Below are 16,940 nucleotides of genomic sequence, written 5' to 3'. Positions count from 1 at the left end.
GCGCATCCCAGGCAGGCTCTGCACTGTCAGCATGGAACCCAACGAGGGGTTCCAGCTCACCGCTGTGAGATCATGACCTAAGTCAGAATCAAGAGCCTGTCACTTACTTACCTGACTGAAACACCCAGATACCCGCAAAGTAAACCATTAACAAGAATTAGCACAATGGGGCACCTGGGTGGCTCAGTCAGTTAAGCGTCTGACTCTTGGTTTCGGCTCAGGTCACCATCTCGTGGTTCATGAGTTCGAGCCCCACGTCGGGCTCTGTGCTGAGTGTGGAGCCTGTTTGGGATTCTTGCTCCTGACCCCGCCCCCCACTCATGCACTCTCTCTCTCTCTCTCTCTCTCTCAAAATAAATAAATAAACATTAAAAAAAATAGTTTATTTTGTATGGTTTCCAGAACTTGCCTATATGTGTATAAGGGTTATGGCTGTATGTGTATTTTTTTTACAAAAACAGACTCATATTGTATATTCTTCAGCTTTCTTTTTTGTATTTTTACTTTGGCTATTTTTCTATGCAAGTGTTTGTGTATCTACTTCCTTCCTTCCTTCAACAACCCAATAATATAATTACTTAAGATTCTATTGATGGAAATTTCTGTTTGGGTTTGTTTTGTCTTGGCTGCTATAAAAAATGGGGAGAAAAGTACCTACATTTGTTTGTATTTATTTAAGAAACTAAAATGCCATATAGTAAAAAGTTCAAAGAATATCTGTTAAAGGTTTGATAGCAAATTGCCCTTATTTTAATATTTATTTTTGAGAGAGAGAGAGAGAGAGAGAGAGAGAGCATGAGCAGAGGAGGGGCAGAGAGAGGGAGACAGAATCTGAAGCAGGATCCAGGCTCCGAGTTGTCAGCACAGAGCCCGATGTGGGGCTCGGACGCACGAACCGTAAAATCATCACCTGAGCTGAAGTCGGACACTTAACGGACTTAGCCACCCAGGCGCCCCAGCAAATTGCCTCTATAAGGCGGCTTGTTTGCCACACTCTACACAGAGCATATTTAAAAATTTTTACAGAGTTTATGCCTGGCTGCAGAATATCTCAGCATGAGTCTGGAGTTTTCGAATTGTGGTTCTCCCACTTGTTAGCTGTGTGACCTTGGGGAAGTAACTTAACCTCTCTGGGACTTAATTTCCTGATTTGTAAAATGAGCATAAAGTAAGCACCTTAATCGTAGGGTCACTGTAATGTGTCAATGACATGGAACATTGGAGCTCTTGAAACTGTCTGACACGTGATTAACATCCCCAAACGTTCACTATCGTGATCTGAGCCACATGGCAAACAAGAACGCACACGCAAGCATTTCACTTTGAGTAAAAGTAAAGACGTTTCATGGAAAGACGCTATCAAAGATGAGATGAAACTGTTTATAAACGGTGAGAAAATATATAATGATTCCTTTTCAAAACATTCAAAGTACTTAACAGTTGTTGGTAGGAAGCTGAGCCCAATGTTTCTGGTTTCAAAGCATTAAAGAGGTTCTGCTGTCTATGTAAAGTTGGTCATGGCTTATTTCTATTTCTAGCCCAGGAAGACAAGCCAACTCCATTCAGGGCCAATGGAATGGGGCACAAGTTAGTATGTACCTGGTCTTTTCTAAGACGGAGGTGGGAACTGCTCCCTGACTGTAACACAAAGACTGTGTTAATAGCTTTTCACCTCCCTCATTTCCCCCGGTGTATGGGCTCATGTTGGCCCGCACACAGTTACCCAGAAATTCTCCAAGTGCAACGAGAAAAGGGAAGTGAAGCAATGACTAGCACGCCTTCACTGGTAATTCCATTTTTGGCATTGCTAATTTCAGATGTGATGAGTGAGCTCATTGAGTCAGGCGGCAAGAGACCACGAATTACCCAGTGGTGGGCACTTAGCTGAGACCAAGGCTCACTTAATTAGGGTTCTGGCACGGTAGGTGGGAATATTTACTGTTGCTGAGAATAGTAAATCATAAATGTTAAATTACGTTCAGTCTCAGAAATAACTGTGCAAAACTTCTCACGGCACAGATAATCAGGCAATCACGGAGATGGTGAGAGTTCTCGTAGGTCATCATAGCTTTGCTACGAGGCCCACTTGTGTCCTGAGCTATAATCTCATTTATCCCAGCTCCATTTTTGTGTATTTTACTCTAATAAATAAGAATAAATGCCTAATCTAAGTTTTAGAGTTCCTCTAGAAAAAAAAAGAACATAAGACATGTAGTCTGTTTGGTTAAACTTCAAGTTTAAAATTCACATACGGCTAGTTAGACACTAAATTCATAAATCATTAAAAAGATGGAAAAACAATGTGAGTAGTCTTCCTTGATCATGATATTATAGGAAAACATTGAACCGGAAGTTTGGAAATCTGGGTCTTAGCCTTCTCTCTGTTTCTCATTTCTAATATAATTTTTGGAAATTTATTTAAATTTTCCTGTGCCCCAATTTATGCAACTGTAAATTTATGCAACTATAAATTTATGCAACTGTAAAATTGTTAACAACTTTAGCTAGGGTTGCATTCAACATGCAAATAGTAAAAATAATATGTCCTACTCTAATGTTTAAAATAAATGTGTATTTATTTTTGGGGGGGGAGAGAGAGAGAGAGAGAGAGAGAGAGGGAAAGAAAGAGAGAGAGAGAAAGAGACAGGGCATGAGTAGGGGAGAGGCAGAGAAAGAGGGAGACACAGAATCCGAAGCAGGCTCCAGGCTCTGAGCTGTCAGCACAGAGCCCGACACGGGGCTCGAACCCACGAACCGCGAGAACCTGACCTGAGCTGAAGTCAGACGCTTAACCGAATGAGCCACCCAGGCGCCCCTCTAAAGATTCATTTGGAATCATGAAGACTTGCACTGAAAATTATATAATTAAGAATTGCAAATAGCTATGTATCCCATATTATACAATTTACAGAATGTTTTCATATCCTATAATCCGTTTACTCGCACAGAAGTCTGCCAATCAAGATTTATTTTTATTATACAGACAACAAATCTGTGTTTCAGAGTGGTTGAAAGCTTCCCTCAAAAGTGTCAAGTCTATGTCATTTGTAAAGCATCCACATAGCAAGGCCTTTGCCAGGTGCTGGTGAATTCAAAGACCAACAAGACATCACCAAAAGCTTTCTTTCTCGTGCTAAATAGGGAAGATCCTTTTAATAGCTATTTATGGTGAACATATTCATTATATATTTCAGTTTTCTCAAAAGATAGTGCTTCTGTTAAAGGGGACATCAGACAAGTTTCACAGAAGCAAAGGGGTGGGGTGTCTGGGGCCCCGAGAAACTGTCAACGGTTACGATCCGATCACGTCTTGCCAGAGCAATGTGTGTGAGTGCCGTCGAATAGGTCTGTCTGCGATGAGTCTGCTCATCTTTGATCTGAATTCGGGTATGTTCTTGGAAATGATTTCAGATGCAAAGGCATTTCTCTGAAGTCTCTATTTCTTACCGGCAATCCCATTAATGGCACCTCTCTGGATTTAGACATGATGTTATGCTGTCACCTCCAACTTAATACTTTCCAAGCGGAACTCACCATCTACTGGCTCAAAGCTTTATTCCTTAGCCTGATGCATGGCCCTGCTTCCACTCCATTTCCAGGTGCCCAAGGGGCAGCCTACCCACATTCCTCCCCTACTTCTCACAGAGGCCTAACTATCAAATTTGCTAGACACGTCACAACATCTCATACACTTTCCTCCTTTGTGGCTGTGCCTTCGTTTCACCTTAAGCCCTTGATGTCTTTCAAGGACTGTTGTGACATCCCCCTCCCCCTCTGCCTGCTCCATCAAGCCTACCTCCACAGGGCTCATCACTGGGAAATCCAAACTCCCACCATGCCCCGCAAAGAATGGAAGTGCTGATGTCGTACTGCCCACATGCTTAGCGTTACTGTGGCTCCTCTTGTCCACACTGCATTCCAAATCTACTGTGCGGACGGTTGCTCAAACTGCTTCTCCTCCAAGACAATCTTACAAGGATGAGTGTGCCCAGCAAACTCTTTCTTCTCTCTCAAGCATCCTTCTTCCTGTGAGCACCTTACTAACCGCTCCCTCCACTCCCTCAGTCAGACTTAAATTTTCTTCCACTGGTTTTGGTGTATCCTGTAATACCTTCATCAGAGCACGGATTGTATTATGCTGCCTGTTTCTGTGGGTTTTTTTTTTCCTCCAACTGGTTTTTGAGCCCTTTCAGGACAAGACGCAAGTTCTATTTACCATTGTATCCCTAGCACTCATCAGGATGTCTGATAAAAATGAATTTCACTTGGCTATATGCACAAGATTTCCCTTTTTCCGAATATGTCAACTGTCTTCTGTGGTAGGATGAACCCTCCGCGTTGCTAGACAATGAGCCACCTGGGACAATGCTCCCACTTCTCCTTCTTGGAGAGGACACAGTCAGCTTCTCGAAGGGCCTGGGATTCAACGTTGAACTGACTAATGAATCCGAGTCTATGGAACTTGCTTAAGGACACACACACCAGTAACAAGCGACAACAAGAACATAGGTCAAGGCAGGGATTCTTGTCCTTGTCATTCAGTGTTTTATCCCCAGTACCTGGTACATAAGATGTTCAATCAATATCTTCTGAGTGATGGTAGACTGACTTAATGAATGAAAAGTCAACTTCAGAGCCCTGCCTTTGGCTTCTGTTCTCCTGACTTCCAGTCTTTGCGGAGTGTGTGAATGTGTGTGTAGAGACAACTTCCGAACAAATAAACTTAAAAATTGAGTATCATGTTTTTCTCTTTACAATAAACCACGATCAAAGAGTAATGGTAGCTACTTGCACATGCACGCACATGCACGTGCACACGCGATTCTAAAACACTGAAATATACAGCCTTGCTAATTCATTTCATTTGCTGAGAGAAAATCTGGAAAATAGGTAGACGCCCTACCTAGAAATCGTAAAAGTTTACAATTAGAATTAGTTTTCTGTTAACCGGTAGAATGAACTTGTCTTGTAAATTGTCTTTCTAAGTAGTGTGAACCAGAAGCAGACGGAAGTAACCTGTGGTTGTTCTTGGGAAAATTCGGAGCCCTGCTCTCTGCTGCTGGCCGGGGGCAGGAGAGGAGCACAGAGGGTCCTCCCTGCTTCTGAAATTGTGAGAAGCAGGTGTGTGATGTGTATTTCTGGGGAAAGACGCACTTGGGTTTACAGACTTTCACCTAAAGTCCCGGGGCCTCTGTTTTGCACACGGAATGACAGCTGATTTTATCTTTATCTGTTACAGATGCAGACCCAGCCATTCACTGTGAAGCAGAACAAAAGCCAGGAGAGGGACGGAAGAAACCCAAGATGGATCTTTCCTGAACTTGATCTGTATCAGAGTTATAAACAGTTCAAGGCATGAAGAAACAGTAGATGGGCAAACACTGTTGCTCAAGATAGAGCAAAGAATGACGTTCTCCTTTCCCTTCCCCCTCCTCTTTTTCTCTCAGGCAGCTTCTCAAAGCAAACATTGCAGGAGGTGGAAGGAGACCATTTACCGGGGATGCTCTCATACGCCTGCCGATGGGCTCCCTGCCCACGGCCATTCCCTCTGTTGTTACTAAGCACGTTTCATAACGTAAAGCACCATCTTCTACATGGCTCATTATTCTTCTCTCTGAATAAAATGGGAACGCATCAATTTTGTGCCTGTTTATTTCTGAACGCACCTGCTGTAATGCTGACCTCTTTCTGCTTTTATGTTTTTTGGTGCGTTCCTGACATTTGTCACCTGGGTTACTTCCCAGACACTGCTACCCTATTGTCCTATTATTTCAGCAATTTTCAAATGGTCTCTTCTACCGAATCGCTCTGACCTGAAGGCCCGTGGGGAGGGGAGCATGCACTCACCACTGCTTGTAATCCGCATCGCAGTTACAGTAGTACTTTGGGTCTGTGCAGTTTCGCTCTATGCCGCACGCACACTTCTGGATCCCGGGCCCAGAGCCGCCCCAGTAGTAATGCTTCTCGTTGGCCTTGCCGACCCACCAGGTGTAAGGACTTCCATCTATGAGAAAAGGAAACGGCACAGTCAGGTAGATGAGGCACGCCCGCTTTAATGCCACACGCACACCCTTGCACCCAGAGGTACCATCGCGGTCCGGTAGACCGAACATCACTTTACCCTCTTTAAAAGTAAACGTGTTTCAATAATAGGAATATTTAAAAAAAATCACGATGGGCAATGGTAAGTTTCCCCACCAGAATGTGCACCTCCTTCCCTGGAAGACACTTTGAACTTGAAGCTTCAGGAACTTAGGTGCCCCCCCAGTGCTGGCCATATGGGGACACTCCTGATGAAGGCATATAGACCATGCACTGATTCTGTAAATTACAGCTGAGCTCACGACTAGCCGCGCTCTTCTGTGACATGAGAGTCTGGGGGATCACTGACTATTAGAGCCAGATGACCTTCATTGTGTCTTAAGGCGATCTCCTTATTTTGCAGGTAAGGAAACTGAGGTCTAGAGAGGCGAAGTGATTCTTTCAATCACACCACGGATCTGCTCCCAAACCAGAAGTGTGACACTGTATCTCACAAGATATTGTACAACATTCTTACGTAATACACTTTCCTTTTTGTTATTTGGCCTAATATGCACTCATGTATTCCTTCATTTATCCACTCATCAAACAGTGCTTGAGTTTCCACTGCATGTCAAACACTCTAAGAAACTTGGCAGCATGATGGAGATAAAGATTGAGTTTAACAAGATTTATGACACACGGGAGCCTGAATGAGGGAAAAGAGGTCATGAAGAAAAGTTTCCCAGAGAAGGTAAAGTATTTGAGCTATGTGTTGAAGGCTGAGTGGGCATTACTTGGGTGAATAAGGATGTAAGAGAGGTAAAGGCTTGTAGGAAGAGGGAGCAGAATGTAAAAAGACTGAGAGGTAAAGTTCTATATGGAAAAAATATATAGGAGTATGTGGGTAGAATATGGTAGAAAAAGGCTGAAAGGGTAGCAGGGGTAGGTAGTAATAGATGGGAGATGAGGGCATATCACAAAAAAATCTTTGTCTAAATAAGAAGTTACTTTGCACTGGCTTATTCTTGCTTTTCAGTGTTTATTTCCTCCCAACTTAAAGAGATTGAACTTCATCCTGTAAATCATGTGAGCCAATTAAAGGATTTTAAGCAGGGAATTATCATAATCAAATCTGTATCTCAAAGATCTATAGTAAGGTGAAAAATTTCCAGGGGATAAAGTCAGGGAGGCCAGAGGTGATGCTTCCACGTTAATACAGAAGAGAAATAATAAAATAGTAGTGGAAACGGAGAGGAAGAGAAAATAGGAAGAGATTAGCAAAGTATAATTGGTGTAGGACTGTTGGGATTAGGGTGGCAGAGAGGACAGGAAGAAGGTGTTGTGGAATAATCCCAGGCTTCTGGCTTGGGTGATGCGTTTCACCAAGATAATGGGGGAGGAAGATGAGAAGCTTAGGGAATGTGTTGAAGAAAGGGTGATGGACTTGATACATAAAACAGGCGATTGGATGTAGAAGTCTGGATCTCAGGAGCATTATTGGGCTGCAGGTCCCATTTTAGGAACCATGAGGGTAAATGAGCAAATACTGGTAGCAGGAGAGATGCAGTTGGAATCTTTTAGATCATAAGAGCACTTGGAGAAGAGAAAGAGGCAGATGGCCATGGTGGAAGTCAGGAAAGGGAGCAGTCAGAGAGGGTGGAGGGAAAAAAACCAAAGAACTTCTAAAAGACAGTGTGGTCTGAATTGTCAGATTTCAGAGCAAAGTCCATGAAGATGGGAATCTTAACTTCTTCTTTTAGTTTGACAGCTCAGCGCTCACAGGAGACTTTGTTGAGGGGAGTTTCAGGTGAATGATGGCAAGAAGAAGCTAGGCAGCAACAGACAGGGGAGGGAACAAAATGGGAGAAGGAGAGGTCCTAAGAAGAGCTTCTCCTGCAGCAAGCCGGGAGGGAATGGAACCTACTGGGGGCAGTGTCAGCCAGGAAGCCGAGAAGGCTGGTCAAAGTCTTCAGGTATATGGCTGGAATTCCAATTATAATAACTCAACCACCCTTTCAGGACCCTAGGTATGCACTTGCCCCAGTATTTGTGTGATTGCTCAGAAATAAAAATGAGGCAAGAGCCATACTGGAATGGCATAAAAACTGCTGCAGTTGTGTCTTTTTTTTTTAAGGTAGATTATTTATTTTTATTTTATTATGGGAGTATGGTTGACATACAACATTATATTAGTTTCAGGTGTACAATCTAGTGATTCGATCATTCTATACATTACTCAGTGCTCATCATTGTTAGAGCAGTCCCCATCTGTCACCACACATTATTACGATATTTATCAACTGTATTCCCTCTGCTGTATTCTTCATCCCTGTGACTTATTTATTTTATAACTCAAAGTCTGTACCTCTTAATCTCCTTCACCCATTTCACCCATCTTCCACCCCCCCTCCCTTCTGGCAATCACCAGTGTGTTCTTTGCATTCATGAGTCTGGCTTTTTGCTTGTTCATTTGTTTTGTTTTTTAGAATCCACACGTAAGTGAGATCATATGGTTATTTGTCTCTGACTTATTTCATTTAGCATAATACCCTTTAGGTCTATTTATGTTCATGTAAATGGCAAGATCTCACTCTTTTTATGGTTGAGTAATAGTCGATCACACACACACACACACACACACACACACACACACAGACACACACACACACAGAGACACATACCATCTTCTTTATCCATTCATCTATCAATGGACACTTGGGCTGCTTCTGTATCTTGGCTATGGTTAATAATACAATAAACATAGGGCTGCATATATCTTTTCAAGTTAGTGTTTTTGTATTCTTCGCATAAAACCCAGTAGGAGAATTACTGGATCGTATGGTATTTCTATTTTTCATTTTTTAAGGAACTTCCATACTATTTTCCACAGTGGTTGCACTAATTTACATTCCCACCAATAGCTTACGGGGTTTCCTTTGTCCACATCCTTGCCAACACTAGTTATTTCTTGTCATTTTGATAATAGCCATTTGACTGGTAGGAGGTGATATCTCCTTATGTTTTTTTCTTTACTTTTTTAAATGTTTATTCACTTTTGAGAGAGAGAGAGAGAGAGAGAGAGAGAGAGAGAGAGTGCAAGCAGGGGAGGTGCAGAGAGAGAGGGAGACGGGGAATCTGAAGCAGGCTCCAGGCTCTGAGCTGTCAGCACAGACAGCTCGGACAGCCCAACTCAGGGCTCCAACTCACGAGCCATGTGATCATTACCTGAGCTGAAGTTGGATGCTTAACCAACTGAGCCACCCAGGCGCCCCTCCTTGTGGTTTTGATCTGCATTTCCCTGGTGATGAGTGATGTTGACCTTCTCTTCATTGGTCATCTGGATGTCTTCTTCCAAAAATATCCTGTTCACATCCTCTGCCCATTTTTTTAATCAGATTACTTATTTATTGTTTTTTTGGTGTTCAGTTGTATAATTTCTTTATATTTTTGGGATATTAACACCTTATTGGATATATCATCTGTAAATATCTTCTCCCAGTCAGTAGGTTGATTTTTCATTTTGTTGATGGTTTCCTCTGCTTTGCAAAAGCTTTTCATTTTGGTCTAGTCCCAACAGTTTATTTTTACTTTTATTTCCCTTTCCTGAAGAGACCTATCCACAAATATGTTGCTAACGCTGATGCCTAAGGGGTTAGTGCCTATGTCTTCTTTTACTAGTTTTATGGTTTCATGTGTCACATTTCGGTCTTTAATTCGTTTTCAGTTTATTTTTGTGTATGGTGTAAGAAAGTGGTCCAGTTTCATTCTTTTGCATATAGCTGTCCAGTTTCCCCAAAACCTTTTATTAAAGAGGCTGTCTTTCCCCCATTGTATATTCTTGCCTTTTTTGTGGTAAATTAATTGCCCATATAAGTGTGGGTTTATTTCTGGGCTCTTGATCCTTTTCAATTGATCTACGTTTTTTTGTTTTGTTTTGTTTTGTTTTTTCCAGTAACACACTGTCTTGATTACTATAGCTTTATAAAGTATCTTAAAATTTGGGATTGTGATACCTGCAGTTTTGTTCTTCTCAAGATTGCTTTGGCTACCTGGGTCTTTTGTGGTACCACACAAACTCTAGGATTACTTGTTCTAGTTCTGTGAAAAATGTTACTGGCTTTTTGATAAGAGATTGCACTGAATCACTGAATCTGTAGATTGTTTTGGGTAGTATGAACATTAGTTCTTCTAATCCATGAGCATGGGATTTGAGCAAGGAAACATATCTTTCCCTTTGTTTGAGTCATCTTCAATTTCTTTCATTAATGTCTTTAGTTTTAGAGTTTAAGTCTTTCAGCTCCTTGGTTAGATTTGTTGCTAGGTATATTGATCTTTTTGGTGCAACTGTAAATGGGATTGTTTGTAAGGTGGGCAATTTAAAGCAATGAAACTCTCCTGGGAGGTTCAGCCTTGATGTAATAAATGAGCAAATGCACTGACCTTGGAAAAGAGTTAGACAAATATTCTAATTCATACAAATTTCTAGATTTTTCGGTTGTGTTGACTTAGTTTGGAAAAGTTATTATTTTTCCCTTTGCAAGATCATTTATGGCATATGAATTTTCAAAAAGGTATTTGACTTGATCTGGTAAATAGTAGAGAGAGATTCCAGTATCCTGTTATGAAGGGCAAAAGAAGCCAGCTCTCTGAGATGAGGTCCATGCCGAAACCCTATCTTTTCCTATCTGAGCCATGTCCCAGCGTACAGGGAGCTGTGTTTTCTTTTTACCTTCAAGGTGGCTTTGTTTGTTTGGTTGGTTTTGTTTTTGCTCCTCCCTTCTCTCTCCATTACAGTAAAGAGTAAATCATGGAAATTCAGATGCTTCCCTACGTTGCAACCATGACCAATAATAAACTCTTTTTGTGATGCAGTCAAGAGTTTCAAAAAACAAGGCTTGAAAAATTCCACTTATGGAAATTATAAAATCTGAGCCATACCATCTGGCCAGTAAGCTGAACAAGGTCTCTGTTGATTCTATCTCTAGGCCATGTTACAGGGAGAGAGCAAAGGTGGACAGTACCATGCTGACCTTGCAAATGCCCTTGGGGCCTTCCAGATCACAACTTGATCCCCGAAATGTAGAAGCATGACCTAGACTGGTTATCACGTTTATTTATCACACTGAATCTCTCCAAGGTAACCTAATACTAAATTCTTTCCTTCAAAGGAAATTTGGGTTATTACCATTGTTTGGGGAACGAGGAGGTGCCAACCCACCTGACACAGGAGAGGAAACAAACCAGATACCTATAGAACTGGGGTTAATGGACTCTCTGGCAGGAAACTCCTTCACCCTCCCTGTCATTCAAATAGCCCTTGGAAGAGCATATATCTAAAACCTCAGCTCAATTTCAAATAATTTCTTCCAGCAACTAGTAGAACAACCTAACACTGTTATATTTTCATTATAGACATCATGATAAAATGCATGAATGAGAGAAGTTGAATGTGGCTCAGTATTCTTTATAGAAATCAGAACATTGTCAGGAAAAGGAACAAGATCATTATCAGCCTCTCCTTTAGCAGGAGATTCTGAGAAATGTGTGGTAGGGGAAATAGAAGAGAGAACCTTCTGATTCCTGGAGGCAGGGAGTGTGGAGAAGCACCCAGAGAGGGCGCTTCATTGTCAAGTTGTTTGGGCAGTGGGCGTTCCAGCAGGAGGCCTAAGCTCTGTGTGGAATCCAGGCTCTGAACTAATCTCACATGGCCGACCTTCACTTCCTGTACGGAGGGACTCTTATTAGACACCAGGGTGGGATCCGGGGGGGCGGGGGGGTGATTCTGAACTGACATTTCCTCTGGTCAGTGCAAGGAGGTGACACTCTAGTGACCAGGTGAGAGTAGCCCAAGTTCCCAGCTCTCCCCCCAAACCTCACCTCTGTGTCAAGTTACAGATGGCTTTAGATGGCTACTGTTCCCAGTTAAGGTGGGGCAAAATCAATGTTATTTCGTAGTCCTTCCGAGGAAAATAAATTAAGCACAGTACAACATGTTTATCTAGCTGTTTTCACATGTGCCACGGACAGCAGAATGCCAGTAAGTAAGCAGAACACAGATTCCAGGGAAAAAGCAAATTGTACCCTTTGTTATTAGCACTGGCACATTTGGCTAAATCAAATCACTGTAACTAAAATAAATTATTAATTTGGCATCTATTTTATATTCAACAAGAAAATGGTTCAATTTTCATTGAACAAAGAATTGCCTTATTCTAGTGCTATGCTAATAAGGTGCTACTTTTTGCTTTATAAGTCATTATTTACTGTTAATTGGCTCAGGGGGAAAAGCAGTTAAAGATGATAAAGACGGAAAGACTTTAAAAAGACAAGGATACGAAGTGGTTAGAAGAGAAAGAATTTAATTACCCAGCGCCGAGAGTTCAAGAACTTCTCTAATCTCAAAATAGACCAGATTTTTGTTAACTGTATTCAGTAGGTGTAACCACCGGCACAAGATTAGTAATGATAGCCCATATTCAAAGTTAACTAGAAGCTGAATTATCAAAGTAAGGGACATTGTATTAAAACAACCAGATATAGATTGAATTACACAGAATCACTACACTGTTTGTACTCAAGATCAAGTTTCATTATGCTGAAGGGTTTATTATTGTTTGGATGACTAACTGGGGAAGGAAGAAGGAGGGAGGACTTGAAGAACCCAAGAGATCTCTCTAATTTTCTCCACTAACAAGGTGTTTCAGAAACCCAAGGGCAAGTGCATGGGGACCTCTTGAGGAAAACGTGGTACATCTGTGTGATTTTCACAATGTGTTCTTCGACACTTCCGGGCTACACGAAGTACCTTAATGGGCTTAAATACACATTATCCTGGCACACTCTTACGGTAAGACCGAGTAGGGTCACTGGGACATTTAATTAGCTCCGTATCATCCACTTCTAGAAGATATTAAAAACAATGCCACGAGGCTTTATTGTCTCTAAAATGAAAACTTAAGAAGTATATTTTTAGCCTGGTGAAATCTCGTTTTATTTTACCTACTACGATCTATTTATCTACAACTTCCGTTAGAGAATCACAGGGGGCTTTTTAGCAGAGGAACTAGAACAGATACAACCGCGGCAGACACCCACCTTCGGCGCTCAGCTCCACCGCCCCCTGCTGGCAGTTCCCCTCACCGTTCCCTCTGTTTGGCAGCATCCTGGCTCTTTGAAGCCCCCTATCGTGCAGGATCCAATTTCTAAAGAAGTGACTCTCGCTCTGAAAAATCCCCCGTTTTCTCCTCCCTTCTGTCTTTACCAAAGCACCACTGAGTCTTTTTCCCTCCGCTTCACTGGTCAGTTTCAGCTGACCACTCTGATCTGACTACAGTGCTCCACACCATGCCACAAATAGTGAGAATAGGCGTACTAAATAAAGATATCTTAAAAAAATTTTTTTTAGAGATGTTTTTATGTATTTTTGAGACAGAAAGAGAGCACGAGCAGGGAGGGGCAGAGAGAGAAGGAGACACAGAATTGGAAGTGGGCTCCAGGCTCTGAGCTGCCAGCACAGAGCCAGATCTGGGGCTTGAACTCATCAACCGTGAGTGAGATCATGACCTGAGCTGAAGTCGGACGCCTAACCGACTGAGCCCCCCAGGCGCCCCAAGATATCTTTAATTGGTGTAATTCTAGACTGTGTGCACACAGCAGTTGGTACCTGCGAGAATCTTCCCTGCAATGCAGACATGCTAGAGAACAAGGAAGGTAAAACCTTACAGGAAGCTGTTGGCCGGGCTGGAGCAAAGAGGAGTTTCAGAGGTGCTGTAGCCACTACAGAGCCTGCTGGACAATCTGGAAGATCGAGCAGGCCAGATCCCCCTTTTCCTTCAGCATGAGATGGGCACAATCCAAGGGTTGCAAAGCCCTAAAGCTAGTGCCAAGTCACCTTGCCCCCAGGAACTGGAAGAGGGGACAGGCCGCCCGTCCTAGAGTTCTCTGGCCTAAATAGAGCCAGCCTCTCTTCTTCCACATGTAGTCTGTCCTCATGCAATGACTTCTAGGAGCCAGACGATGGCAGCCCAAGTCTCAGCATCCCCATGGAAAGATGAGGGCTGGGAGGCCAAGTCCTGGAGCGACTGCTGCTGTGTTTTCTTGCCTCTGGCAGGGCATTAATACAGAGAAGGGTTTCCAATTTACCTAAGAGGAGATCCACCTGGGGCTCTTGTCGACCCTCTAGATTCCCCGGCCTACAAAATAAGATCTACAGAATAAGAATCTCAGAGGAAAATCTTAGGGCTCGGTCACTAGAACCCTGATGATCCTTATCGTCAGATAGGTCTGCCACACAACTGACCTGAGATGATGACAGTGTGCATTATTAGTTCACAGAATACTGAGAGGCTCAGTGCCCAAGTGCCATTGGAGTACCAGTCTAGGACTTTATTTTCCAGCAAAGATATGAAAAGTGTTTATTGCAGTAATATCTCCATTTAAAATTCCCAGTAATTTTTTTCAGAATAACGTGCTCATTGCAACCTTTCTTTTTCACTCTATTCTTAGTAGCTATTTGTCACCTAAGAGACAACATTTGGTACCTATAATATTATTCGAGAGGAGGAACACGGCCTTCCACGGTGGCTTCCACTTTCTCAAGCTGATTCCAGATGTAAAGCTTGTGTCACAACCATCCAGAGCTTTTTCCATTTCACAACCATGACCCTGAGTCCTAAGGACTGTGTTTTACTATTCAGAGTAAGAACCTTAAAAATAAAGGTAGACATCAGACATGTTGGCATTCTCATAGATACAAAGGTCTATCATCTCAAGCTGTCTCTACGTTTTGTAAAAACATTAACCTGGATAACAACATTCCCTTTTGTTTCCTGGCCATCTGATTCCATGTTATTCTCTGTTAATATAAAGATCAAATGGAGAATGAATCCAAAAAAGTCCCATGGAGTTCATACTGCAGACAGTGTGGTGCAGTTGGGAAAACTCATAATTTTGAAGTTTTAATAAAAACATTCAATATGGTAGTTAAAGGTGAGCATTTCTCTCTCTCTGATTGAATGTCACTAAACTCATTTGATTAGGGATGAATAGAAATGAATGTAGCTGATTAGCCTTACGGTGCATCTTTCAGGATTATGTTGGATCCTTCTATATTTTATTAATTTGAATAGGGACCAAATATAGAAATGGAGAATTGAAGTTCAGATCAAAATGGACCTTAGCTGAAATGTTAGTTAATTAAAAATTAATTTTACTGCATAATATTTAAATTTATTTTATTGAACCAAACTTAATAGATTTCAATCAAGGACTGATTCCACCGAGCAGAATTTGATTGAATTGAATCAAATCACTTTGAATCCCATTCAAATGAATTAGATTTTATTAATGTGAATGGAATTGAAGTGAGAGATCAGAAGGGGGTTCATTATTCTGAGCAGTATTAAAGAGAACAGACTGAACCAACTCCTCTATGTTAACTTGGCCTCAGTTTCCATAGAGGTCATGGCGTTTGTGGCCCCCTCAATCGCTCTGGCTAATTCCTTTGTACCATGGCCCCGGGAACAAATGTGATTAGTAATACCAAAGTGATCAGATACAACGACATGCTGTTTGTAGCATTTAATAATACACTTTTCTAGTCTTTTTCACTAGAAAAGCCCTTGACCAATTATTTAAAATATTTCTTTTTCACTAGAAAAGCCCTTGACCACTTATTTAAAATATTTCTTTTTCTCTTTATAGAACAAATGAAGAGGGTATAAAATTGGATGTCAGAGATAATAATTTGCTTGAGTACTGGCTGCTCCTTTTATTTTCCATTTAAAACTGCATTTATTTATTAAAACATGTCTTACCCCAGCCCATCATTGAAACAGAAGTAGTTGATATCTTGTGCCTTGACTTTTATTGATAGATAGATAATGGATGCACCTTGGCTTGATTTATATTTAAAAGAGGAAGGTAACTTTTTAAATTAGTAGCAAAATATTGTTTTGCAGTTGAAATGGCATGCTCCATATTCAATAAGCACCTTTTCAGTGCTGGAGAGACAATTTAGGGAATAGGAGTGAAAACCTGGTTCCTAAGCTTTGGAGTTAGCGGAAAGATGTTTATGTTCCATAATTTACAATGATAAAAGTTTTATACCTTGATATCTAATGGGGCATACACATAATAAAATGGGGGGTGGGGAGGAACACACTGGATGTCATAGGAGTGGTTCAGGCAATGGGTCCTGAAGGATTTCGGAGCAGGAAACAATTCCCAAGGATCAAGGTGGACTGGAGGGTTTCCATGAGGAGGAAGTCTGATTGCAGCTTTGATGGAAGGGTAGGTAGGATCTAGAAAACCAGGATGAGGATATGAGCGTTTCAGCATCTCCTGAATGGCTGGGCCAAGACATGAAGCCAGAAAACAAATGACTTTTTTCTGCAACTATGGGGGGTAATCGGTCAGGCTGGCGGGGCCACTGGAAAGAAGCAGAATGTATGGTTGGAGAAATGGTTTTGGGTACTTTCATGATTTTTGTACTTGAGTTTGTAAGTAATGGGGAATCCAATTTAAAAATGTTTAAATGTTAAAATATTTTACACACACAAATATAAGTTTATATAAGTATTAGGAATAATAATAAAATAAGTAGACTCGTGCCTAGTTTATCTATTATCATTGTTAGTATGGTGCACTGCCCTTTGAGTATATCACACTTTATTAATTCTAATATTAACAAACATTGGGCTGTGTCTAGTTTTTTGCTATTTTCACACGCTCTGGAAAATGCCTAAGGGCTCTGAGCATGTTCTATAGCAAGTTGTTGAGCCATCTGGTTTGTGCATCTCACAACTGTTTGTTATCCCCAAATAAGAGAACACGGAACAGGAATGCAGAATCCTACCAGCAGTATATAAAACTTCAAAATCCTTGACAACCTTTGATATTATGCTGTTAACTTGTGC

General features: G+C 41.5%; 1 protein-coding gene across 1 annotated transcript in view; it reads right to left on the bottom strand.

The window, feature by feature from the left end:
• CNTNAP2 (contactin associated protein 2) overlaps positions 1-16,940 on the bottom strand; it is a 1,969,961-nt gene that overhangs the window by 425,999 nt on the left and 1,527,022 nt on the right. Inside the window, exon 14 of the mRNA XM_060633381.3 lies at positions 5,848-6,004. Coding sequence (XP_060489364.1) covers positions 5,848-6,004 — 157 coding nt within the window. The remainder of the gene's footprint in view (positions 1-5,847; positions 6,005-16,940) is intronic.

Source organism: Panthera onca, chromosome A2 (genome assembly GCF_046562875.1).
Source record: "Panthera onca isolate mPanOnc1 chromosome A2, mPanOnc1 haplotype 2, whole genome shotgun sequence".
NCBI classification, from domain to species: Eukaryota; Metazoa; Chordata; class Mammalia; order Carnivora; family Felidae; genus Panthera; species Panthera onca.
Note: the sequence above shows the minus strand (reverse complement) of the source record. Positions and strands in the feature narration are given on the sequence as shown.